The following is a 27,771-nucleotide window of genomic DNA, read 5'->3' as shown; positions in this document are numbered from 1 at the left end:
AAATAGAATTTTAACCGGAAATGATAAATCTGACTGAAGATTGGCATCACTTCCTGTTACCTTTAGTAAATAAGGTTATATGGTTTATGCAACCACCCAATTTGACGACGAGATTTATCATGTTTTTGTTGAATCACAGATGGATAAATGGTAGGCATTTTACTTTAGTTTTCCAAAATCATACAGGGGATAATTAGAAACTCTACTGATTACTGTGGGCTTATCTAGGTACATTTGTACCAGAAGCATAGTCCAAATAATTATGAGTCTTGATAGGCTATTATAATTTTTTTCTTTGACGCGTCGAAGTAAGGCTTCAAAGAAAAAAAATTATAATAGCCTTTTAAGACGTCATTATTATTTGGACTACCAGAAGCAGAAAATTATTTCTGATGCTGAGTCACAGAAAAAATTTCCTATATACCTTAATATAACACAAGGTACTAAACTTTTATTTTTGAAAAAATGTCAGCCGGGTGCTATTAAAGTCCCATTTTATGCAGATCTTAGTTGTCAACCCCACTAAAACTTATTTTGTCATAAATTTAAATTGATTTTTCTACACAGTGTTGTATCCAATTTGGCGTCAGTAGATGCCAAATTAATTACGATTGACATACTGGGTAGGATTGCTACAGATGATTCCTTCAACAAAAGTAGACGTGTTTAAATAATAGACCATTGAGGTGGGTTGGACAGTTATCGGGACTCCGGGATCTGGTGTCTTTAAGCTCAGGATTTTGGGATCTTGGAATTCTTTAAGAATTTTGGGATGTCACGATGTAAATTCCTTTAAATTCAGGACCTTGGATTTCATGTTTTAAGCCTGGGATTTTTGGATCAGGACCCCCCAATTCCCCCTTACCATTGTGTAGAAAAATCAATTTAGATTTACGACATCATGGACATTAGAAGTTTCAGTGGGGTTGACAACTGAGAAATTGGCAAATAACAGAACCTCTTGACAAGCTGACATTTTCCAGAATACAAGCTAAAAGCCTAAAATGTAAGTTCCTTGTATTATATTAAAATATATAGGATATTTTATTCTGAGACAAGTGATTGTGGCTGTGTGTTGACTGATGGATATGAAATTTGTAATTTTTTATTTTTTTTTTACTTCAAATGCTTATTTGTCAATGTTTGTCTCTTTAAATTGCTGAAGACAAAAAAAAAGGTCCCTATTTAAATCAATTCAACAAGTTTGGTACTAGTCCAAACAATTATCTCTATGATGTCTAAAATTTAAAGGTGATTTTACTTTTTTTGCTTTGACACCTTACAGCACTGTTATGTGTCAAAGCAAAAAAGTATATTATCCTAACCTTTCAAGACATCATAATTATTTGGACTAGTTGGAAACAACCCCTGAATATATGTATTTACACTTGGATGCAAATTTATAATGTTTACATTAATATCCACCATTACCATGATTACATAAAATCACACAGGTTTATAAGTTGTTATTTCAAGTGTTAAAAAATATTTTTGTACAGACCACTTCTTATCTCATAAGTGCTCATATCATGTTGTGCATGTTAATTTTATCATTATATTCTTAGCAGAAATGTTGCAGTACCCAAATTGCACTGAGTATCCATGTTGCATCGATCTATTTAGAAAAAATAACAGCAAAAATCTTACAAGTTTTCTTAGGGACTGCTAAACAATTTGTATTTTTTTATTTGACATTTTTTTTTGCATGTCTTTCAAATAGGGAGATATATTAAAATATTCACAAATTGTTCATAGAACATGTAGAATAAATTAACATAAGTCTTCACTGGAAAAAGTAAAATCTTACTGAAAAAGAGGGACAAAAGACACCAGAGGGACAGTCAAACTCATAAATGGAAAATAAACTGACAACGCCATGGCTAAAAATGAAATGACAAACAAACAATAGTACACATGACACAACATAGAAAACTAAAGAGTAAACAACACAAACCCCACCAAAAACTAGGGGAGATCTCAGGTGCTCTGGAAGAGTAAACAGATCCTGCTCCACATGTGGCACCCGTCGTGTCGCTAATGAGTTAACAAACCCCGTAAATACAAATGTAGTCTAATTCGGTAGGTCACATTTTTGAAAGGGAAGGGGATTGTAATTACGACGAAACGGTTATTCCATAACGTTCAACCAACTGGTGATGGCATCCGTAAAATTACAAAGAGATGATTTCAACTTCACCATTTGGAACTCTTGATTTAAAAGCTTCCTTGTGAGCAACAACCCTATATCAAGAAAATCATGATAGCAAATACAAGCACAGGAATATCTTATCAATTAGGAGATCTATATATACACCGTATGCAGGTGCTGCTGGAATGTTGCTACTTAGAAACTGAAATGTCACGTCCACTAAGAGTCATCTTTGGTTAAATTTTTTGTCACGAGAGAAAAAAAAGAATGATGACAAACCATATATATCCTGTATGTATGGGTCAGAATTTACTGTCATGAAATTTTTGTTACAAATGTACATCCAAAACTGTCTTTTCAGAAACGTGGCATTTTTTCATTTCCTTGAATGATGTAACACAGACTCTAAAACTTCTTTTTCATACAGGGTTTTCAGAATTTCTATGAAAAATTTGACATCTGTTAAGCATGTTAAGGGTTAAGTTTGTTCATTAGGCAGCAACCATTTGATTTTCTGGGGGGGAGCTATGGTTTTTTTTTGGAAAAAAAAGTTTGTTTCCAGTTTTTGGAGAAAAAAATAATTTGTTTTTGATTCTGAGAAAAAAAAATTGTTTGTTTCACCCTCAGCTGCCACTATATGTAATGCTAAAATTGAAAGAAAAAAATTGTTTTCGACTTGTCGCGAAAAAAATAGATTGTTTTTCGCCGCAGGCGAAAAAAAAAATTTGTCCAGAAAAAAAAACCATAGCCCCCCCCCAGAAAATCAAATGGTTGCTGCTTTATCTCTTGACAGATTACAAACTGGCAGTATTTTGTCTAATTTTGAACCATACTTAAGAAATTGCACTTTTAAATTCATGGATGCATAAGGACACAATTTCGGTTTTCTTTTCATGTTTCTAAATATATCACAATCAATTTTTGGTGAAAGGTTACAGGATATAAGAAGTGCATGTTGCAACTAAAAAATATTTTTAACAAAATCCAATTGGGTCCTCATACTTGTTTTATTATAAACTATTTTCAAATTTGTTGTCTTTGTTACATCAAAGGCTGATTCAATTTCAGTGTTTCATCATCTACTGCAGTATCTATATTAGCTTATCCCTTCATGGACCTTTCTGTGTATTAATATTGTGGTGCAATGTGAACTAATCTCCGTGTGTAAATCAGGTTACTTTTATTCATGAATAATTCATTAGCCTAAATTTAGACAAACAAGTCAAGGGTTTAACAATATGAAACCGGACTTATTGCAGCGAAATGGTTGTGCCATTCTTTATCTATCATAAGTCTGTTTACATTGAATTTAGTCGTACCAAGTTTGTTGGAATAACTATCTTGATGATATCAAATATAGAAATAACAATATTAATCACAGTAATCCTTCATTATATGTATATTTATGTGGTAAATATAACTGAAATATTTCATGTACATGATGTAACCAATCTCTGGTTTGCACTTCCCTCAATTTTGAAACCTTGTTTTCTTCCATTGAAAGTTGAAAAGACGACCTGTGACAAATATAGTCCTACATTAGTATGATGTTATTTCTTAAATTTTTAAAAACATCAATTGAACATTGATATTATTTTAATTGGTTCTCTTTTATTTAATGCTTTACTATTGAATAAAAGATGTAACAAATTGAGACTATTTTCATGAACGTCCAACAATTTCATATTTGAAGTTCTCCTACGAAAAATCATCCTTGCACGACATTTTACCCGAATGTTTTAACAGATTATTTCCAGTTAACTCTGCATGTATTTGACAGGGGACATCTCAAATCTGTTTTAGGTAACATTTTTTGGATGCAACATTTATGACACAAAATGTTACATTTTCAATTACTGCAAGCATCTGAATTATATTACTTGTTTTCTCGTTTTAATATGACATAAATACCTTATTAAGCACCATTTGATGATTATAATCTAACATTTCTTATTGAATTTCATATTAATATTCACATAGCAAAGAGTATTTGAAAGATACATTCAACTGAGACATATTTTTAACAACATGATTTTTATGGACACGATAAATTCAGCAAAATGTCCACCAAAAATCACATTGAAATTTATCATAAGCAACACTTGCATCAGAAAAAGTGGAAATCTATTGGGGTAATTTATATCATCATAAAAGTTTTCTTCTTTATTATGTTTTATTCATTCTGAATGTGATTGGCTATACATTTTAAGAAATTGTCAGATGTAACACAAATTTCATGACAGTAAATTGTGACCCATATCTGTTCAGTTTTTAAGTAGAGTCTAGATTTTTGTATTACTTTATGTACAAATACGTATGTAACAAAACTGTTGATCACAGCTTGGATATATAATTAAAAGAATAATGTTTTGTCACTATTGTGTAATACATGTACATGTATTGGCTATATGTTGATACCTCATTGTACATATGATAATAAGAAAAGCAATTAACATGATTAAAGCTCTGTTCCTTAATTTTGCATTGGGTTTTAATCAACTTTCAGATGTTAGGATGTTTTGTGTCATGAATCACTATATGTTTTATATATTCTTTGTATGTACATGATGTAAGATCATTATTTTTTTTCCAGACCTGTAAAGATGTTATCTGATATTTATCATACTCATGGGTACTTCTGTGCCTCCCATCCATGGGAGATAATTATTGGATCAGTCACAGTCACAACTTGTTTATTGTCTGTCAGTCTGTTTACAGCAGGTAGCAGGATTTGTGGATGGAATTATGTTTGTGAAAATGACAAGGTAAGTTTGTAAGATATTTATATGTTGAAAATGTTTCTACTAAAATAAATCCACGAACATGGTGAGGCCAAAAAAAAAATAATACATGTATTTCTGCTAACGTGCTGAAAAAAATAGGGTAAAGTATTTAGACAATATCAATTTATTTAACAACTGTTTTTTTGCTGGTTCCTACTAGGGAAACAGTCGGACTTTAACATAGCTTGTTCCAAAATGGCATCAAAAGTGTTTGGTTAGGCACTAAAAATTAGGGTAGGTAGGGTTTTGCGGAAACACATGTATTATTTGTTTCGACCTGGATGTAACTTTGAGTTCTTAAAAAAAAAATATCCAAGGAAATTCCAGAACACCATGAACACCTAACTTAATATATTGTAATGCAGAACATTGTACAAGACATCAAAATTTTAGAAATATTAGCATGACATTCTTGGTTAAAAACCAAGACTACATGTGTACAGAAGTGTACTTGACATCTTATTGTAAATGTTTCATTTTTCATCATCTTAAATGTTAATTGTTTTAATTCTGTATTTCAGGAAGAAGAAGGGTCAGATTTAATGATTTTAACTGTGACTAGGTGTTTAGCTGTTATGTATCTGTACTTACAATTTAGAAATATAAGACAGCTTGGATCTAAATACTTATTAGGTAAGTTTGGAAAATTAAAATGCAACTAAGGACTTTTAAGCATTATACATACATGTATATAATATAAAGACATGATCACATTTCAAGATTCACACATATAGCTCAGTGTAAACAAGGGGTGTAGGCTTTACAAGAATATTGTAAAATACTTATGATCTTCCATCATTTTTACATGACTTTGTATCTATTTTGTTATTAAATATGCAGTAGATAACTTCAACTAGTATACAGAAGAGAATACTTTTCTTGTCAAATTGTTTTAAATTTAACATGTTTAAAAAGCAGTTTCAGATACATGTTATTGTATTGACAATATACATTTTAGTTTGTCAAAAATGAAACTGGGCCTTTTTCATGGATGGAATACATATGTATCTGTAATTTAAGAAAATTATTTAGTTATCTTTTTATGAGTCAGATGAATAGATATTTTATTTTTAATTGTCTCACATGATTTATATTTCCAGGTATTTCTGGTTCATTGATGATTATCTCCAGTTTTGTGCTGACTGCAGTAATTGTGAAAGTATTTGGTGGTAACATCTCTGGTCTTAGGTATATATCTCACATATTCTATGTACTTAGATTTGTATGTCCATATTAAGTAATGTAAATTGAAACATGTGACCATGGTGATGTTTTGATTATATCAGGAATGAGTTTAAAAACATATATAATTATTTGGAAGGGGGGGGGGGGGGGGGGAATTGTGCCTTTTGGAGATGTAAATAATATATAAAATCAACATTTTGAGTGCTCTTTCCACTATATTTACAATGCAAATTATGAAATTTATAAACCAAGGATTTACATTTAGAATATCAGAATACTTTTTTAAATCAGTGCCTTATAAATGAATTATTTTTACAGGAATTGTATTCTTGGAAATATAAATCATATAAACAATAGAAATAATGGAAATAATAGGTATTGTAAGTACTGCCATACATGCCATAATAACATATTTCTCATCGTATCTTCTTCTTCTTCCAGGTAAGGAACCGGATTCATTGCTGAATGTTAATGGTTCCGCGCGAAAACTTTACGCAGTGTCGGGCAACACAGAAAGATTTCTCTTGGCTATTACAAATTACATTTAAAACGTTCACAAAAAAATATACAATTAAAATTATTTACAACTGGTTTTCCTACTTCCTTTCAGAGCATGCCTTCAGGGCAGCTCTGAATCCCTCAACGGTGTTGGTCGCTGTAACTGTTGTTGGTAGGTTGTTCCAGTCCCTGATTGTCCTCGGGAAGAAAGATTGGCCATAGGTGTCTGTACTTGTTCTTTCTTGGAAGAAGCGGTTTTTAACTCTGGTCCGGTTATCATTCGGGGTCAAATATTGGTGACGGTCTATATCTATAAGTTCATGCTGGATCTTGAATAGCATGCACAATCTATTTGTTTTCCTCCGTTCTTCGAGGCTTTCCCACTTTAGATTTTTAACCATATTTGTGACACAGCCAGGTGTTCGGTCTGTGTAGTTGTTATTCACAAATCGTGCTGCTCTTTTCTGCACCTGTTCAATTGCCTTGATTTTATTTTGGGCGGTTGGGTCCCATACTGTGCTTGCATATTCCACTGCAGGTCTTACCATGGACACATATGCAGCTGCTTTTACAGGTTTTGTACAGCCTTTGAGGTTTCTACGTATAAACCCCAACGTTCTGTTTCCTTTGCCTACTGTATTGTCTATGTGTTTATCCCATGTTAGGTTGTTGCTGATGGTTACTCCAAGATATTTACTTGCTTCCTCTGTGTCTATAGTATGACCGTGAAGATGGTACGATGTTTGTATCACTGGTCTATTTTTGGGGGATATTCTAATGACAAGGCATTTTTTGGCATTAAAACTCATCTGCCATTTGTTTTCCCAGTCTTCCAATGCTGTTAAGTCCTTTTGTAGAAGTTCACTGTCAGCTTGGTTGGTGATGGTACGAAAGAGAAGGCTGTCATCCGCGAACAATTTGGTCTCTGATGTAGATGCTGTTTCTGGCATGTCATTAATGTAGGCCAGGAACAGTAATGGACCAAGGACTGTGCCTTGGGGTACACCAGAGAGTACTGGTACTTGTGAAGAGACGGCACCCTCTAATATCACGCTCTGTTTTCTGTTATGTAGGAAGGAGCGAATCCATTTATTGGTTTTGGGGTTGACGCCGTAGTATTCCAACTTGTGTAGGAGGCGGTGATGTGGTACCTTGTCAAATGCTTTTGCAAAGTCAAGCAGGATGATGTCTACTTGGCCGCTACTTTTTAATTTCGATGCAATGTCGTTGATGGTTACGATTAGTTGGGATTCGCATGATCGTCTTTTGCGGAATCCATGTTGTGCATCAGTTAGTATTTTATTTTTGTCAAAGTGGCCCATGATGTTGCTATGTACAATATGTTCTAAGACCTTACATGTGATGGAAGTTAGAGATACTGGTCTGTAGTTAGATGCTAGGTGCCTTTCGTCTTTTTTAAAAAGTGGAACTACATTGGCATCTCTCCAATCTTGCGGGACTTCACCAGTGTTCAATGATGTTTGATATAGGTCTGTGAGTATAGGAGCAAGTTGTTCTGCTGCTGCTTTCAGTATAAAGGCTGGTATTGAATCGGGACCAGTAGCTTTATGCGGTTTCAGGTTTTTTAATAATTTGTGGACTCCGTTGGTACTAATTTTTATGTCCTTCATGGTGGAGTATGGACTTTTACCTTTATCTGGAAAGTTATTTAGGTTTTCTTTGGTAAATACTGACTGGAATTGGTCGTTTAAAATGTCAGCTTTACTCTTGTTATCACTTTGCAGAAATCCCATTTTGTTTTTTAGCGGTGCCACTCCTGTCCATTCCTGACCTTTGCTCTTGATATAAGACCAGAATTTCTTTGCATTATCTCTATAGTCTGAACTGACCTCTTCCATATACTTCTTGTTGGCTTGACGGACCTCCCACTGCACTTCTTGTTGTAGTCTTTTATACCTATCCTTGTCTCTTTTCTTTTTAGTTTTTCTCGCCTTCTTGTGTGCTTTCTGCTTTTGGTTTATTTTGCGTCTAATGGTTGTATTGATCCATGGATGAGTGTTTCTTCCAAGGGTCATTTTCGTTGGTACTCTTTTCTCTATGGTGGTTTGTACAGCTGTTTTAAATGCCTGCCATAAAGACTCAACGCTTCTATCTTTGATGTTTTTGAAGGTAGTTATAAAGTTTTGTAGATCTTCCTTTATATTATGTATTTCCGCTTTTTTCCATAGAAATATTTTTCTTCTGACTGGTTTAGGTTTAAGTGGTTTACAAGCCATATCTAGGAGGACGATGTCATGGTCGCTGTTTCCTATTGATGGTAATGGTTTGCATCTTAATTTAAATGAAGGATGAGATGTAAGCAATAAATCTAGGGTATTCTCTTTTCGTGTTGGGAAGTCCACAATTTGTTCTAGCCCGTTGTCAGCTACAAGTTCCAAGAATGCCTGGTTGGTTCTGGTAGGATACTGTCTATGGTCTATAGTTTGTTCTGCCCAGTTGATATCGGGTAAGTTGAAATCGCCACCAATAAGGAATATGTCTTTTTGATGTTTTGATCTGATGTTATTTATTTCGTCTTTCATTTTATTCAGGTAGGTGTCATCTGTTTTATCAGGTGGTCGATAAAAAGCGCCTATGAGCATTTTCTTTTTTCCTTCTAAGTTAATAGTGCCAGTCAGTAGTTCTATTTCAGTGCTTTTTATGATGTTACCCAGCTGTAATGTTTGTTTAGCTGCTATCAATACCCCTCCATGGGGGTCCTTTGGGCGATCTCGGCGTTCCGTGTCATAATGGAAGTAGTCTGGTATAATCTCGCTTGATTTGATGTTTGGATCAAGCCAGGTTTCCGTGCCTATTATTACATCTGGCTCAGTTGACTCAATGATTGCTTCGAGTAGTTTTCCTTTTTTTCTGAGACTTTGAAAATTGATGTTTAATATTCTTAACTGTTTTTTAGTGGCTGGTTTGGTTTTAGTTGGTTTTGGTGATGATGTCATGATCGGTATATCAGTGCTGAAAGATGTTGTGTTGAATGATGGTGAATTAATGCTGGAACCTGATGTTGATGGTATTGATGCTTCTGATATACTGTCCATCATTAATGGATTGGTCGATATATTTTGTGTTGAGTGCTTGCTGTCATCTCCATTTGGTATAAAATATATTTTGGTTGAAGAATTGTTTGGTTTGCAGCAAGATGGGCAAGTCCATGTGTCTTCACTTTTGCCTAGGTTGCTGTATTCTGATGTTGACATACCAATGCAGTTTCTATGTGTCCACTTATCGCAGTCGTCACAAGCTATGGATTCTATTTTACATGCTTTTTGGCATATCGTGCAAGGGAATCTTGGTCGTCTTGGTCCTGGGTTTGTCTCTATGCCACTCAGTAAGAGTAAGATGAGTCTTTGTGTACTCCTCTCTCGGACAGTTTTAAATTTTTGTTGAGTCAATTGAATATGTTTTTTACAGCTTTTTTACAGCTTTTTATCCATGTGTGTCAGAGCTTGACATCATCATTATAACAAGTTTGCTATTCCTTACTGATTGATTATTTTTATGGGAGTAAATTCCACTGGAAATATAATTGATGATAAAAATTCTCTGAAATGTACATTTCTTGGATCAATATTGATTAGTTCATATGCACTAACATATATCAAGTGGGACAATTGGCTACTCCCTATCCATCTTCTTATCTTTGAATAGAATATGTACAGAACAACAATTATCTTTTTAGGGTGATAAGATAAAAAAAATTTCATTGTACTTAATGGGTTTTCAATATTGAACCTTTGATTTTGCACATTGGACATCTGAATTATCAAGATAATTTTAAGGTCCTAGAAGTAATTCACTTTTTCCTAGAAGCTTGACTGTTTAAAAGGTCAATATATATTACATGTTTTCCTTGGATGATAACAAACTTAATCATTCAATCCTATTTCTATTGACAGTGAAGCATTGCCATTTTTCCTGTTGTTGGTGGATTTGTCTAAAGCTTGTGCATTAGCACAATATGCCTTAAAATCAAAAACACAAGAAGAGGTACAGACAAACATTGCTGAAGGGATATCTTCTATTGGTCCTGCTATCACTTTAGATTCTATATGTGAAGTTTTAGTCATAGGTGTAGGAACACTCTCAGGTAAATGTTTTGTACAGTAAAACTTGACTAAACTTAACTATGCATAAATTAAAAACTTGTCTAAACAAAGTTCTTTTCCTCTTACAGACATTCTATACCGTTTAACATTATATAATTAGGATTTTAAAGAGACTTATATCCTTCCTTTTACTATCTAAAGGAAGAAAAGTATTTTTTGGATCCAAAATCCCATATTTTAGAAAAAAACTAAAATGCTTATGCTTCAAAGAGTTTACAGTAAATTTAATTATCTATTTCAGATGTAAAGCAGCTAGACTCCATGTGCTGTTATGGCTGTCTGTCTGTTGTGGCACACTATCTAGCATTTATGGTGTTTTATCCTGCTTGTCTTTCCTTAATAATACAGGTATGATTAGATTTTATTTATTAATGCAGACAGCATTTTTCTTAGATAAATAAATGAATTGTTGTCATACAATTTATTTAAAATTCTCTTAAATATTTCTCATTTCTATTTATGGAAACACTTCCTGAATTTATATTTGATATCTAAACTTGTGGACATTGATAACCAATCAATGTGTATTGTTTATTTTGCATAAAATATGTATATAATTTACAATCATGATCAAGTGCAAATAAAAATAAATTCAAAAGATGGTATGATACTAAACCCCTAACGGGAAGGATTGTGCCTGATGTTCATATGATGAAATCATAATCTTTCAGTCAGTTTAATTGAAGTCTGGAGCTGGCATGTCAGTTAACTGCTAGTAGTCTGTTGTTATTTATGTATTATTGTCATTTTGTTTATTTTCTTTGGTTACATCTTCTGACATCAGACTCAGACTTCTCTTGAACTGAATTTTAATGTGCGTATTGTTATGCGTTTACTTTTCTACATTGGTTAGAGGTATAGGGGAGGGTTGAGATCTCACAAACATGTTTAACCCCGCCGCATTTTTGCGCCTGTCCCAAGTCAGGAGCCTCTGGCCTTTGTTAGTCTTGTATTATTTTAATTTTAGTTTCTTGTGTACAATTTGGAAATTAGTATGGCGTTCATTATCACTGGACTAGTATATATTTGTTTAGGGGCCAGCTGAAGGACGCCTCCGGGTGCGGGAATTTCTCGCTACATTGAAGACCTGTTGGTGACCCTCTGCTGTTGTTTTTTATTTGGTCGGGTTGTTGTCTCTTTGACACATTCCCCATTTCCATTCTCAATTTTAACATAAAAAAAAAGAAAAAAAAACCATGTATTGTTTTGTTCAATGTCTATTAATCACACAAAAATTTGAAAGCAGGACTCATGCCAGGAGCATAAAATATAAGTAAAAAACATTTTCAATCTAAAGTCAACACAAAAAACTAATAACAATACATCATTAAAAAGCCTCCGCTGTTGTCCTTGTTATAAAATGAAAATCTATTGACACAAGTAAACTATACATTTTATGTTACTGTATATTTTCAAAAATAATAACGCTTCTTTAAATCTACAATAACTTCTGCATTTTCCTGATGTGATATCAATTTAATGTTTGAAGATTTTGTATCATATAAAAGCATTTTAATTTATTCTTTTGAAGATAACAAGAACTAGAAACAATGGAAGACCTCTTCTCCAACTTCAGCAACTTGCCAGAGTGTTAGAGAAAGAGGAGGAGAAGAAGCCAAATCCAGTCATACAACACATTAAAATGATAATGGTAACGTTTTATATCATGCAGTCATACAACCCATTAAAATGATAATGGTAACGTTTTATATCATCCAGTCATACAACCCATTAAAATGGGCTCAAGTAGGATATATGGTACTATAGTTCCGGCTTTTGCAATAAATTAATACGCGTATGTATTCATGGTTAATAAAGTTAAAACTGTTTAAATTTTACATTAAACTGAAATAAATGATTAATTTACAGGTTGACAAGTCGACAGGTTGACAATTTTAAAAACGTTATGGTTGGAATAAGTGGTTGACAGGTTGACAAGTCGACAGGTTGACAAGTCGACAGGTTGACAATTTTAAAAATGTTATGGTTGAAATAAGTGGTTGACAGGTTGACAAGTCGACAGGTTGACAATTTCATTTTGAGAAATGTAAAATGTACAAATGGTAAACAGATTGACAGCGAACAGATATAAAAGTTACAAGTCAATACTTGTAAAAAAGATTAAAAACTGAAGTTAATTTTATTTTACTTAATGGATGATGTACTTTATTTACTTGTTTAATTGTTAAATTAAACCCTTCAACCTGTCTACCTGTCGACCTTAACATTTGTCAACCTGTCAACTTGTCGACCTTAACACTTATCAAACTGTCAACCTGTCGACCGTAACACTTGTCAACCTGTCGACCTGTCGACCTTAACACTTGTCAACCTGTCAACTTTTAAACTTGTCGACCTTTAAAGTGTCAACCTGTCGACCTTTAAAGTGTCAACCTGTCGACCTGTCAGTCTGTCAATTTATGTTCATATAAACTGATTTACTTCTAAAGTTAAACCGATTTATTACTCTGTTCTTCCGAAGGAACTACAGTACCGTTTATCCTACTTGACCCTTAAAATGATAATGGTAACGTTTTATATCATGCAGTCATACAACACATTAAAATGATAATAGTAACGTTTTATATCATGCAGTCATACAACACATTAAAATGATAATGGTAACGTTTTATATCATGCAGTCATACAACACATTAAAATGATAATGGTAACGTTTTATATCATGCAGTCATACAACACATTAAAATGATAATGGTAACGTTTTATATCATGCAGTCATACAACCCATTAAAATGATAATTGTAACGTTTTATATCATCCAGTCATACAACCCATTAAAATGATAATGGTAACGTTTTATATCATGCAGTCATACAACACATTAAAATGATAATGGTAACGTTTAATATCATGCAGTCATACAACACATTAAAATGATAATGGTAACGTTTTATATCATGCAGTCATACAACACATTAAAATGATAATGGTAACGTTTTATATCATGCAGTCATACAACACATTTAATTGATAATGGTAACGTTTTATATCATGCAGTCATACAACACATTAAATGATAATGGTAACGTTTTATATCATGCAGTCATACAACACATTAAAATGATAATGGTAACGTTTTATATCAGGAAAAAATATTCATTAAGTTCTAGTTGAAAAAAGTATTTAAAAATCTCTAAAAATAGCCATTTTTTGGTACATCTATTTCTGGTGGAGTTTAAAGGGGAATGCTTTTATTCGGATTATTTATTTTGCTTCGTGGAACAAAAAAGTGTATGTTGGACATAGACATGATAGATATGACATATATAATACTGTAAATTCAGAAATTATTGCAATGTTTTTATTATTGCAAAAAATGCGACAGGGTTATAATCATAATAATTTAAACTCGCATTTTGAAATTCTTTATATGAATTAAACATGATTTTTCTTAATCTCGCAAAGATAACAACCACATTTTAGTAAAATGACAAAATCCCAATAATAAATGCACACAATAATTTCTGAATTTACAGTATATATATTTGTTGATTAGATTGTGAATTATTATAAGATGCTTATAGTGCAGTGTTCTCCCCAGGATTTTTGGATAGCACCAGGGTAACGCGTGTCGAAATGATTTGTACAATATGTTGTGTCGCGTTGCATCGCTTATTTTTTCTTCTTGTTAGTTTTTGTGCCATTACCTTTTTGTCTTTTGTTTTGTTTACTGTGTTATGTAGACTTTGGGTAAAAAAATACTGGTAAAAAAAGTAAATCAAACAGTTAGTATACTTTAATATCTTTTAAGAATAAATAACAGAAAGCACTTTTAGTCTTTAAACTAGTCACTTTTTATACTTTGATCAAGCCAAGTTTGTCCTGATACTTGTACATGTAGTTACACTGCACATTCCCCACTTTTGTTAGATTACACCATAACAATTAACTTTTAAACAAGATTAAATTTTAATGCAGAACCTTAAAATAAATCAAATACTATTTTCCATAGCTTTAGACATGATTCTTTTAGACATCAATAAAATTATTATTAGAATCATTATTGTGTTATTTCATGATAGACATGAAAAGTATACTTATATTATCAATGTGAACACTCATGAAAAGTAATCATGTCTAGCTGAGTTGCAATCATTTAAAATTATTTTTTTTCTTTTAAAATTGAACTTTTTTGATACTATTGAGCTGTTGAACCAATGGAAGTACTAAACATGTTTGTTTAAATATACAGCCCTAGCTCAGATAGCAGACTTCGAGATGGATATGCTACATATTTAATACAATATGTCTGTGCTTTAATTAAAGTATGATTGTCAAACGTAATTTGCAATATATTTTTGTTGGTATGTTCAAAGAAAGTTTTTATCCTTTAGGTAACATCCTTATATAATTTTGCATTCAATTTGTACTTTATTTCCATATTAAATGATGGATAATATTTTAGGAGCACATTTTTGTAATAAGCTAAATCAGGGGAAGTAAGTCAATTTTAAAATTTAAAAATACGCAAATAATTTATGACCAAAGGCAGAAGTAATAGAGTTAATTAACAAATGTCTGCTTGTCCCTCAAAAGTCTTTGATCATTAAGTTATGATCTCTTAATCAATAAAAACACAAGAATTAGGTACATGGATTAAATCCAATCATCAAGGTTAACCTCAAAAGGTAAATCGATCACGTGGTGTAAACAATCTTTGTTGTCAGAACTGGATTGAACCGGTTTGAACTGGTCAATTTTCATCTGAAATTTTTAAAATACCCCACGGAAAGGTTTACCGATTTATTATTTCTTTTACCGAAAATTTTAGCACCACGGTGAAAAAATATACATCGCGGCAAGAACGATACCACCACGGTAGAAAATTATACATCGCGGGCCCGCGGTCCTTTAAGGGCCTGGGGAGAACACTGGACTTATAGACTATAAAGCAAAATTGCTACATGTACTTATCACAAAATGAAGTTAATTGTTTATGTTTGCTTTGATTGTCAGAATTGTTAAGTACCACAGTAGCATATTTCTTTGAAAAGAGGATTGCAATCGCATACTATGAATTCATTTATTTCGTGGGTATCAATCTTTCATAGAGGAAGGAATATTTTCCTTTTTCCGTGAATAGAAAATTTGTAATTCCCTGAACTTTTGAATTCATGGTTCACCTGTAGTCTCAAAAACCATGAAAATTTAGTATCCAACGAATATTAACGAATCCAAAGTATTTATTTTTCAGTTTCAAAGAGAATTGAGTTCCACTCCTTTAGTCATGCTCAAGTCACTAATATTTTTTCAGAATTAAAATATGCTTAAAATAACCATCATTAGATTTTTGTGTGTGCAAATTTAGCAATCTGTTATTTCATGAATTTGAAGCCCTGTTGTTTTAGACATTATAATCAGATATTTATCTTGTATTTTCAGTCAGCAGGTCTGATGATAGTACATATACACAGTAGATTTATAACTGAAGACGGAGAAAAGTCACGGTTCAGTAGTTTATTAACCACCACTGAAATGTTAGAGAGAGACAGACAACCAGAGATGACCTTAGTTCAGTTTTACTTACTTAGGTAACAAGATTCCTGTGTTTTAAATCAAGTTTTAAGATCGCATATCCATTTGCTATGTTGAGAGGAAAAAAATGGATGACTTCATTTTATTTCCTACATCCAATGGGCAAACCATGACATCTTACACCCAACAATCATATTATGTCATCAATTGTGACATGATGCTAAAAAATGATATTATATCAAGAAACCTGTTTAATGAAATTTACTAATAAAACCAAATTATATTGTTCTAAGAATCCCATGTAATGATTGAAAGGTACTAAAAAAATCAAATATGATTATAAAACTTCTACAAAATGAAAAGTCTATTTAAATGCTCTAATACATGTAGTAACAAAATGAATTACTGAATCATGAAAAATTATTTCAACTGTGACAGATTTTTCTAATTTCCCTTATGCTTTTTTTGAATTTTCAGACTGTTAACACATCATATAGACTACACATTTATGTTTGTGTTAGCCGTATTCCTTACTGTCAAGTATGTATTCTATGATGATCATATAGAGGAAGAATTAACACGTAAACTTGAAGAAGCAAGTCAGACAAGGAGGAGAGAATTATCTGACAGTCTCAGGGATGGCACTTCACAAACAACTGAATCAATGGATAATATTGTTCAATCACAAGACGAAACAGGTTTGTGAATCTAATTATGTAAAATTATCATAACATTATCTGCAATGGTCTTTAAATGTCTATAGTACATTTATAACCAGTATATTGTGCTTGCTACAGATTCTTTAAAATAATAAGATATTTATGACTCATATATAAGATTAAGAAGATGTGATATGATTACCAATGAGACAACTCTCCCCTCAGAGACTAAATGACTTAGCAATTACCAACTAGAGCCTTTAATAATGAACAAACATCCACACATCATTGTAAGCTTCATTGATAAGGTTGAACAATACATGTTGATGATGTCAGATCTAGAATCATTTTGAATTAACACAAATACTCACATTAATACACAGGTACATGTACTTGTATCCATCTTTTGTGATTTTTCATCTTAAAGTAAAATGTTTATTATTATAATATATTTCTAGACTTCAAACAGAAGAATACAGTGAGTTTTACACAGCCAACAGAAACAATAGAATTTAAATTTTCTATTGGTGATGACAGTGACTCCGAGGAAGAGGATAAGTCCAGTGATAAAGGGGTACAAACAGAGAATAAAATGTCACATTACAAACCTCTTCAGAGATTACCGTCCCTCCAGCCACCAAGGTCAATGGAACAATGTTTGGAAATATTGAATTCAGATGTAAGTAACAGGTTTAATTTCACCTGTAATTTTATACCACAAAGACAAAGATAAGATTTAACAAGTCACAAATTTACCAAATTAAAGATGTTATTACAAAAATTATAGCACCATGTAACAGAAATATAGGACGTTGCAAGGATTGATGGGAACACACTCAGACATTAAATGACCACAGGTTCCTGATGATGTAAGGGCCTTGAGAGTACAATGATTAAAAGTGCAAAATTCAGTAAATAATGTGTTAACAAAAATTCTTTCAACTGGTAAGCTCAATTTAAATTTGATATACTTTCTTTAAAAGTTTTGACATTATTTATGCTTAGTTGAAAATTAAATTTAGCTAAGTTTTGGGTTACAGTTTTGGTTTTACTATAATTTGAAATAATTGAATTTACACTTGCAAAACTAATGGTTATCATGTTGCATGCATATAGTTTATATATCAGTATATATATATTATATATATTTGTTTGTGCTGTATTTAGACCCTTCTACAACGAAATTTGTTTTACATGCACACGTATAAAAATTGCGGTTTTTATCCAACGCAATCATAGGTTTGAGCGTAGTTTTCAATTTAGACTTGTTTATATTTTTTTCGTTTGGGCTTGTATCATATTTTCCCCCCGGTTTATATGATCCGTTCATCCTATATTGACTCTTTATTGATTATATGGCCTTCGGTTCCAAATACCGTTTCGATCCCTAACATCACTGAAGAGACATATATTGTCGAAATCTAGATCTGGTGTACAAAAAAATATTGACACCTTGTGTTTGTGGCATAACATCTTGGCCACAAGTTTATTGTTTTCAGTTTAGTATTAACTTTATATTAAGATCTATTTTGTTACATCTCGTGATCAATTTTATTTGGCAATCGCCAATGGCAGGCAGCAGGGTTAAAGAACATCAGTTGTTCGACCTGTTAGTCAAATGCGTTTTGTTTCAATATACTTTTTCACTTTTTTGGTCTTTTGGAAAATGTTGTTTGTGCTGATTTAGACCCTTCTACAACGAAATTTGTTTTACATGCACACGTATAAAAATTGCGGTTTTTATCCAATGCAATCATAGGTTTGAACATAGTTTTCAATTTAGACTTGAGTATATATATATTATATATTTACAGCAATTTTGATATGTTGTATTTAAATTTCAGGGTGGACCTTCTTTATTAACTGATGAAGAGATTATAAGTCTAGTCAAGTCTCGCCATATACCAGCATACAAATTAGAAATTATGTTGAATGATTTTGAAAGAGGTGTAGTAATAAGGTATGTCATGGCCATGCACTGGTAATTTAGAGATACTTTCATTGAAATACAACATTTTATTATGTAAAGGAAAATTAGTAAATTTATCATGCATGTTTTTTTTCCAGGTAACTTACATGTAATCTAACAAAATAACTTATTAAAACAGTAGAAATTGATGTTATTTCAGGACTTGAGTATATTAATGCTTGATTTTGTTTCAGTGAATCTATGGATAATGTAATACTGTGGATTCATTTATTTTCGTGTGTACCATTTTTCCTGGATCATAAGAAACTTTTTCCATGATCGTGGATATTTAAATCGTTGGTTTTGAAAAATTCTGCATACAAGCCTATATTAAATTTGTTATTCTTTGAACATTTAATTTCGTGGTTCACCTGTACCCACGAAAGCCACGAAAATTGGTATCCAACTAATAATAATGAATCTACAGTATTACCGTTGGTCATTATTACAACTAAATGACTTTTATAAAGACATACAAATGACATTAGTACTTTGATGTAACATTTAAATGCCATTCTATGTACAACAAATGCTTTAAATTTCATTATATTTTTCAGAAGAGAAATGTTATTAAATACCTTGAAGCAGAGCAGAGTATTAGATAACCTACCTTACTCTGATTATGCTTATGAATATGTAAGTAAATTGAATTTATACAAGCAGCTGTTGTAATTTCTTCTTTCAATAAAACCATATATATGATATATTGTGAAGAACAACCAACTGATTGAAATTATTTAGGTATATTTTTACTACAAAAGTAGCAAATTAACATCTAGGAAAAAGTTCTACTCACAAATTTAAGATTCGATATATATGTACAAGAATTATATACCTAATTGCTCAAGTAAAATGATATAGAATCATATTAATACAATTTTACAAAGTTATGAAATAAAAATAAACCCTTTGATTTATGGCAATTTGAAATAAAACAGAAGGAATCCATATAGTAATCATGAACTCATTTATATTTTATGATCAAATTACAATTTATTTTTCTTCTTTCAAAATCAGACATTCGAATTCAAATCTACTCAAATGCGCCAAAGGTTGAGGCACTTTACTCATACTGAATCTGCTGAGCCCTATTGATTTCAGAACATGTTCCTATAAACATTTTTACTTTTGAAGTAGCACTTGATAAATACATATGGCTTTGAAAAAACTAAACTGTTCTAATTAAATGTACTTTTGAATGTTATAAATAAAATATTCTATATTTTGTATCTTGTTAGGTGAATGGTGCTTGTTGTGAAAATGTGATAGGTTATATGCCAGTACCTGTTGGTGTAGCAGGACCTTTATTGTTGAATGGAAAACTTTTCCATGTTCCCATGGCAACAACAGAAGGCTGTCTAGTAGCAAGTACTAACAGAGGTTGTAAAGCTCTTGAGGTAATGTACAATGTTTTGTTTCAACTATAAGAATGTTAATTTACACAACAAAATATATTGTTTATGCCCCACCTACGATAGTAGAGGGGCATTATGTTTTCTGGTCTGCTTGCTTGTTTGTTCGTCCGTTCGTCCATCCGTCTGTCCCAATTTAGGTTAAAGTTTTTGATCAAGGTAGTTTTTGATGAAGCTGAAGTCCAATCAACTCGAAACTTAGTACACATGTTCCCTTTGATATGATCATTCTAATTTTAGTGCCAAAATAGAGTTTTTCACCCGATTACACGGTCCACTGAACATAGAAAATGATAGTGCAAGTGGGGCATCCGTGTACTATGGACACATTCTTGTTGTGCATGCAATCATGCATGTCATTTAGGTCAAACTGACACCCCAAAGTAATATTTTGTTTTAAATCTTAATCCATTTTGATTAAAGGTAAATAACCACTAATTTCGGGGCCCTGTCAGCAAAAAAATATAAGAAAGTAGTACATATATTCTTTATCAAAATAGTTTCTAGGCATATCTGTTACTTTGCAAATTACTGATGTATATGACAATAGGATAGTAACTGAATGCTAAAAAAAGATAATATGAGAAAAATGTTGTCAATAATGTTTCAATGCTATTTTAGTATAATAGCTGAACAATTACAAATGTTATTTAAATTCTTTAAACAGGACTAAAACATATCGAACACCACAATTAACTATCGACCAATGAACATCTTACAATAAGCAAACATTATTTATTATGAAAGAAATGTGAGTCTGTAAAAATATAAATCATAGGCATTTCTTTTTAAATAATTATAAAAAGTATGATCTGAATGATTATATAATTTTTTAGCAAAGTGGTGGCGTAACCAGTGTGGTTATAAATGATGGTATGACAAGGGCACCTGTTGTTAGATTTTCTTCTGCCAAGAGAGCTAGGTATTATGAATATGTTTCCATCATTGATTTGCTATTGATAATTATATGTACTAGGCTTAGAAACAGTTAGAAATATAAAATATGCTAATCATTGCATTGGTATACTATTTTGTCATAAGTACAAACAAACTTTATCTCAGTAAAAAAGTATGGTTATTCCTTTCATGATGATTAACTTTTAAAACTATGCAGAAGATAGTGTTTAAGATGAACATTTTAAATAGGCCTATGAAGAAGAAGGCTTTACAGATATATGAACAAGGTATTCATTTGCAGGTTTATAAATACCACTGTACAAAGGTATATTGTTAACATCACAGATATATAATCTGAATCTGCATGCATATATATATATAGCACAGATGTTTATAAACATAAAACAACTCCTCAAATAAAATGATTGCACTTTGAAATTAATTTGTGAAAACATAAAGTGATTGTCAAGAGATACATTTTGAGTTGTCATATACTTGAATTGTAATACATTATGTACTATATGTTTAACAAATAAAACTGGAGTTAAAAATATGGATTTATTCTTTTAGTGAAGTGAAGAAATGGTTAGAAGATAAAGACAATCAAGATAAAGTTAAAGAGAGTTTTGATACGACTAGCAGGTATGTATTTAACACTTAAAAGTTATTATAAATTTAATGATTTGCAAATCCTGAACATATGGAGAAAATTCACTAAAATAATCAGTTTTCCTCACTTTCTTTTGTCATGCTTGAAGATACTAATTTGAAAATTAGTATATAGTTTTATGATGATTTTGGGCAGAGTTATGGACCTTGGACTTAGAAAATTCATTTAAATAATCAGTTTTCAATACTTTTATTTGTCATGCTTGAAGATATTAACTTGATATTTGTTATATAGCTTACACCATGACAAGTTATAGATCAAGTTTAAAGAGTTCAAATACAATGATTTTTTAACTGGTAGGGGACTATTTGCCATGCAATACTCACATAATGCTTGTTTATATAACTGTTGTAACTATTTATGCTCACTGAAAATACAAGTGTGAAGTCCAAGTCGATTTTTTGCTTTCTTTAAGAATGTAAGATTTGTTAGTCATATTCACATGATCATAATATTAGATGATTGTTTGTAAATTTTGTCTGCTTGTGTTATTCAGGTTTGCCAGACTAACTAGTTTACATATTGTACAAGCAGGAAAACTTTTATACATCAGATTTATAGCTGTTACAGGTGATGCCATGGGCATGAATATGTTATCAAAGGTATGCTTTATTTACCTATAAGTAACATAGAATTTCATTTAGTGAGGAAATTGATGACATTGATCATTTTTGGATATAAGTTTTATGTAAATTAAAAAAAAACTGTTTTATTTTTTGTAATAAAAAAAGTTGGACTAAGAACATTTATTATTTTATTTTTGGTGTCTATCAACATTCTTGGGTATATTATGATGGGCAGTTCATTATTAGGTAATAAGTTCCAGGGAACTACCTACAGCTGGCAGGAAACTGTCAATCCTACGTAAATAAGATCTGAGTCGAACACAAATGCCTTGAACTGCATTCAAACTTTCAACATCAGTGTCAACAGAATGGTGACCACAGTAAATGATCTACTTTGACCACTCAGACACAGAGGGTCTTATTGGTCAGAAGATGACCCCATGAATTATAAAAATTGATTTGTATTGCCATCATTATAACAGTAGTAATTTGTTGCATAGGTGCATATTTTTGTAACATATAATAAATAGGTTACATTTTGAATTTCAGGGATCTGAGAAAGCCCTGGCAATGCTATCATTAGAGTTTGCAGATATGGAAATATTAAGTTTGAGTGGAAACTTCTGTACCGACAAAAAAGCTGCTGCTGTGAATTGGTAAGTGTGATATTTTTTTGACAAAATGATAAAAATGGTTATATTTATGATATAAAATGTAGTTAATCTCCATCTATAAGATTAATTCATTTCAATCAAATGCCTTTTAAGTTATATCCTAAAGGTATTTATTGATAGTAGCATTGGGTTGCTTTTTTTTGGCTTGAAAAGAACTTGGTTTTTTATCTTCTTAAAAAAAAGATTTTTTTTTTTTTAAATTTTAATATTGTCGACAACAACACTCATGTTTTTACCACATAGTATCTGTTTATTGGGTCTACATGTTTCGCCTAGTAGATAGGCATCATCAGGACAATTATACAAAGAAATATGACAGTGAAGTTTAAATCTTCTTGGTTTAGCGGTTTAACCGGAAGTGTAAGTTACATAATAGTAGTTATGGTGACGTTATATAAATAGAAAGTGAAAGTGAAAGTAAATTAAAATAGAAAATATATAAATAGAAATGTTAGTGTTTTCTTGAATGGTAACAGCATCTCGTGTGGTTGACATCTATCCCGTTCTGTGTAGTTAATCTCATGGGAGGTCTTTGGTGGTATTGTACGTTATTGTTATTATATAATCATGTCAGTGAATTCCAAATTGGACAACACCTCACTGTTCATTCCGTACAGTCAACTGGCTTCGCTCTGGGACCCTAGAGTTACTGCTTCCAATTGCGTCGGTAATGGTGTGAAGTGTATGATCGTCGCACATTTTGGAAATTAAAATAGTGGTAGATCCGTAAATATTTAGCGAAGCCAGTTGACTGTACAGAATGAACAGTGAGGTGTTGTCCAATTTGGAATTCACTGACATGATGAATGTTATTATGGATTTTTTTTCAATGAGATTTGAAAGATTAATGAACATTCAAGTAAAGGGTAGGTTTAAAATTGTCAATAGTTCATCAAAGCTCACATAATTTAGGAGTTCTGGTAGAGACTGGTAAGCTTTGCATGGGCAATATCCCTTGGACTAAAAAATGTAATTATCTTGAAACTGCTTGTAATATTGACCACTGCACATTAGAGGTCATTAATCAGTTAGTCATAAGAGCAAATTATATTTAAAATGTTAATAGTAACTGTGTGATATATCCTGCCCATTAAACTTTATTGTATTTACAGGTTAGAAGGCAGAGGTAAATCAGTAGTCTGTGAGGCTGTTATACCTGCTCATATAGTGGAGAAACTACTGAAAACAACTGTACAAACATTAGTGGACTTAAATATAAGTAAAAACCTGGTTGGTTCGGCTATGGCAGGGAGCATAGGTGGATTTAATGCACATGCTGCCAATATTGTTACAGCCATCTTTATTGCTACAGGCCAGGTAAAAAAGTTATAGCTTTGTTAAAATTATACCTTTTAAATACTGAAAAGAAGTTAAGAAAAGTGATATACATGTACTTATACCTACAGTGACTTGCATTAAAGAAAGAATAATAGAGGGTCCTAATGGGGGTACCTTCGTGACGAATAACGGTAAAAATTCTTGCCAAATGACATTAAATTTTTGGTGTATGACGATAAAATGTACACTTTCTTTTAGACAATAAAAATGTCGACTGTTTTGATGAATCACGTTAATTTCTTTTCCAAAAATGACGGTAATGATAATTAATTAAGACCACTGACAAATCACGATAAGGATATTTTGATGAATCACGGTAAAATTTTAACCAATTTGACGCTAATGGTAGCCGAAAATGACTGTTTGACGATGTTACTACCCTCGTAATAATTATCTTGAGGACAATGTGTACTAGGTGAATGTTCATGGCTGCAATTTAAGAATATGTCAAATATAAAGAATACTCTACATTTACTATATAAGATTCCGTCATCAATTAGATGGAAGGGTTAATAAGGCATTTCAAATTTTTAAAAAAAACCATGAAGTTAGAAAAAATAACTTTTGGGACAGCTGATTTAAATAAAAGTATAAGTATGAGAAATGACTTTTTACAGTAATACATTTTCTTCTAATAGCATTTACAAAATTAATTTACCATTGCAGGACCCAGCACAGAATGTCACTAGTTCGAATTGTTTAACTCTGATGGAAGCTACAGGAGAAAACAACTCTGATCTTCTCATTAGTTGTACCATGCCATGTTTAGAGGTTGGAACAATAGGAGGAGGTACAGTGCTGCCACCTCAGTCAGCATGTTTAGAGGTCAGTTTAAAAAATTGAAATCATATGAATGCAAACACACCCCTTTAAAGTCATATGAAACCTCAAATTAAAAAAAAAATGATGCATATGTTTTTTTATAACTAAATGGATAGTTTACATTATAAAACTTATGTACATGTACCTTTTTCTGTAGAAAATTCTTTAATTTGTCCATATTTAGAAGAAGTTTACTTTATTTTAATTGCTTGCTTCCAGGAAGCAATTTCCAACATATTTTCTGTATGCAAAGTGACCTCAGCGTGACTCTTCTGGTAAAAATCCATCAATATCCATGTTTCTTTGTTGCTTGTTGTAGTTGATTTTAGTTAGCATTACCTCCCCTGTAACTTTTTTGTATACCTGAAGCAAAACCTTTTTTAGTGATAAAATTACTTAAAACTATATGTCAAACTTTTTGAACAATTTTGAGTTCTATGAATTAAAAGTAGTTTATGATAATGTGCTTGTTTATAGATGTTGGGAGTGTGTGGGTCTTGTGCAGAGAATCCTGGTGAGAATGCCAAGCTCTTAGCCAGTATTATTTGTGGAACAGTATTAGCTGGAGAATTATCTTTAATGTCAGCATTGGCTGCAGGCCATCTTGTCAGGAGTCATCTAAAACATAATAGGTAATGTATTACACTTCAATGATATTCTAAAGTCAGCATTTGTTGTCAGAAATTGTGTCAGAAGTCATCTATAACATACAACAGATAACTATTACACTTCTGACCATCTTAGTTAGAAGTCATCTAAAACATGTCAAGCAAAGTGCCACACTTCAATGTAATGACTTAACAAATGTTGTTTATTTACAAAACAATACAGGAACAATTGTTATGAATACATTGCTTGACAGTTATACACTATATCAGTGAAAATGCAAAAAAAAATGCATTTATAAATGAAAGAGATATCAGGAAATATCAAACATTAAAGCAGAAAAATGGACCAAACAAACAATCAAAAACAACTACACAGGAAAATAATCATACACACAATGGTAACAAGAAAAAAACAGCAAATGGCCACATAGTCTGACTTAGTAAAGCTAATATAGTATTGGGGTGAAACCTATTTTAAATGTGCATACATAACATCTCACCTCGTTCTTATTTTGACCACATATATTTGATATATGTCTCGAGTCAAAATACAGATTCACAATAATCAAACTGCAAAGTCAAGGTTCCATCAGGATAACCTTTAACTAGAAGATGAACAAAATGTTTTTGTACACAATTAAAGTTTATGTATATGTATAGTTTTAAAAGTATATATCAATTCATAATAAATTCTAATTCATTTTTCCAGATCAACAGTAAATGTCTTACCTAACCAGAGCTTGCCAAGTTCATCAGATATGTCTCAGTCACCACACCATTCCCATACAGACAGTTCTCATAAACTTTTAGGTTGTACAATAAATGCCATCAACAGTGATCATAGTATATCAATGTCAGTAGATAGTAACAATGCTCAAACCAAATCTAACCCCTTCCTGTCACCTGCTTGTGATTCTTGTAGGAAATCATGTGATACAACGAAATCTGGAAAATCTAATGAAAACAGTAATGATGTGAAATTAGACAAAGATTGTTCAAATAAAAAGGATAAGATATCATGACAAAGCAGTTGATTAGGATATTCGTGTTATCATCTTAAGTGCTGTGGCATTATAGCATTGTGTATCAGTTTTAAAGGGATGAATGCATTTGATGTAAGAATGTGATGTTGGGATTTATAAAATAAACACATGTGGTAACCTTGTGTCTATCATGATTATAAAGCCTTTTGATTATCAGCTCCAGCCCTATTGTCTCAAAATTGTCCATCACACATAGTTGATTTACCAACTTAATTGAATTTTTTTAGCAATGGGAAACAGTTTAGACAAACTGTATCCCTGCCTATAAAAAGAAAATTGAACAAGCATGGTGTATTGTGTCTAATATGACAATAATTGAATTTTTGTAAATATTAGAAAACAGTTTTTCATTTTAAAATGACTTATTAGATACATTTTTAGAAGAGTAGGATTTTTCTTCTCTTTTTTAACCTCACATATTACATGTATTATATTCATCAGTCTATAGAAGTAACATTTCCCCACAAAACATAACCTATCTTGTTAAATCAACTTATACGCTTTGCAACCCAGTTCTTTGAAACTCAAGATTGCACACATATTGAGATGTGCACTTTCTATTATTTAAATTCTCCCTCGCCCTGCTCGTCTGAATTAAAAGTATTTTATCTCTTAATTCAATAGGCTATAAACAAGACAAACACAGATATAGGATTAGTTGCTCGCAGTAGCATATTATTTTCTCTTGCTATACAATACTTTATTTTACTGTATTGTACAGATTTCTTCGATTTAAACAACATATAAATACATGACATATAACATTGTTCCTCTTTCGCATCATTTCTTTTTCCTCGGCTAATATCTCCAAGTTCCAACGCCTGTACGTACAATAAACATAGCAGCAACTGCATATATACCAATGTGACCAACTTCAA

The 27,771-nt window shown here is 31.8% G+C and overlaps 1 protein-coding gene across 1 annotated transcript; it reads left to right on the top strand.

Annotated features, from left to right (window-relative positions):
- Window positions 1–11: 11 nt before the first annotated feature.
- Window positions 12–27,015, top strand: LOC143071397 (3-hydroxy-3-methylglutaryl-coenzyme A reductase-like). The gene is made up of 21 exons (XM_076245658.1): window positions 12–150; window positions 4,743–4,914; window positions 5,454–5,565; window positions 6,033–6,120; window positions 10,530–10,720; window positions 10,981–11,087; window positions 12,271–12,390; window positions 16,143–16,291; window positions 16,713–16,933; window positions 17,353–17,573; window positions 18,739–18,854; window positions 19,421–19,499; window positions 20,102–20,260; window positions 21,112–21,197; window positions 21,743–21,814; window positions 22,339–22,444; window positions 22,958–23,064; window positions 24,195–24,399; window positions 25,087–25,245; window positions 25,720–25,874; window positions 26,560–27,015. Exons 2-21 carry the CDS (start codon window positions 4,753–4,755, stop codon window positions 26,870–26,872), a joined length of 2,928 nt encoding a protein of 975 aa, XP_076101773.1. The 5' UTR covers window positions 12–150; window positions 4,743–4,752; the 3' UTR covers window positions 26,873–27,015.
- The last annotated feature ends 756 nt before the right edge of the window (window positions 27,016–27,771 follow it).

The sequence above is a fragment of the Mytilus galloprovincialis genome, chromosome 4, assembly GCF_965363235.1.
Source record: "Mytilus galloprovincialis chromosome 4, xbMytGall1.hap1.1, whole genome shotgun sequence".
Lineage (NCBI taxonomy): Eukaryota > Metazoa > Mollusca > Bivalvia > Mytilida > Mytilidae > Mytilus > Mytilus galloprovincialis.
This window is presented reverse-complemented; position numbering and strand designations above follow the sequence as displayed.

Coding starts and splice junctions, on each gene's coding strand:
- LOC143071397 (XM_076245658.1), top strand. CDS start 4,753: ATGTTATCTGATATTTATCATACTCATGGGTACTTCTGTGCCTCCCAT. Junction 12,391..16,142: donor AACACATTAAAATGATAATG/GTAACGTTTTAT, acceptor TTGTATTTTCAG/TCAGCAGGTCTGATGATAGT. Junction 25,875..26,559: donor AGTCATCTAAAACATAATAG/GTAATGTATTAC, acceptor TCATTTTTCCAG/ATCAACAGTAAATGTCTTAC.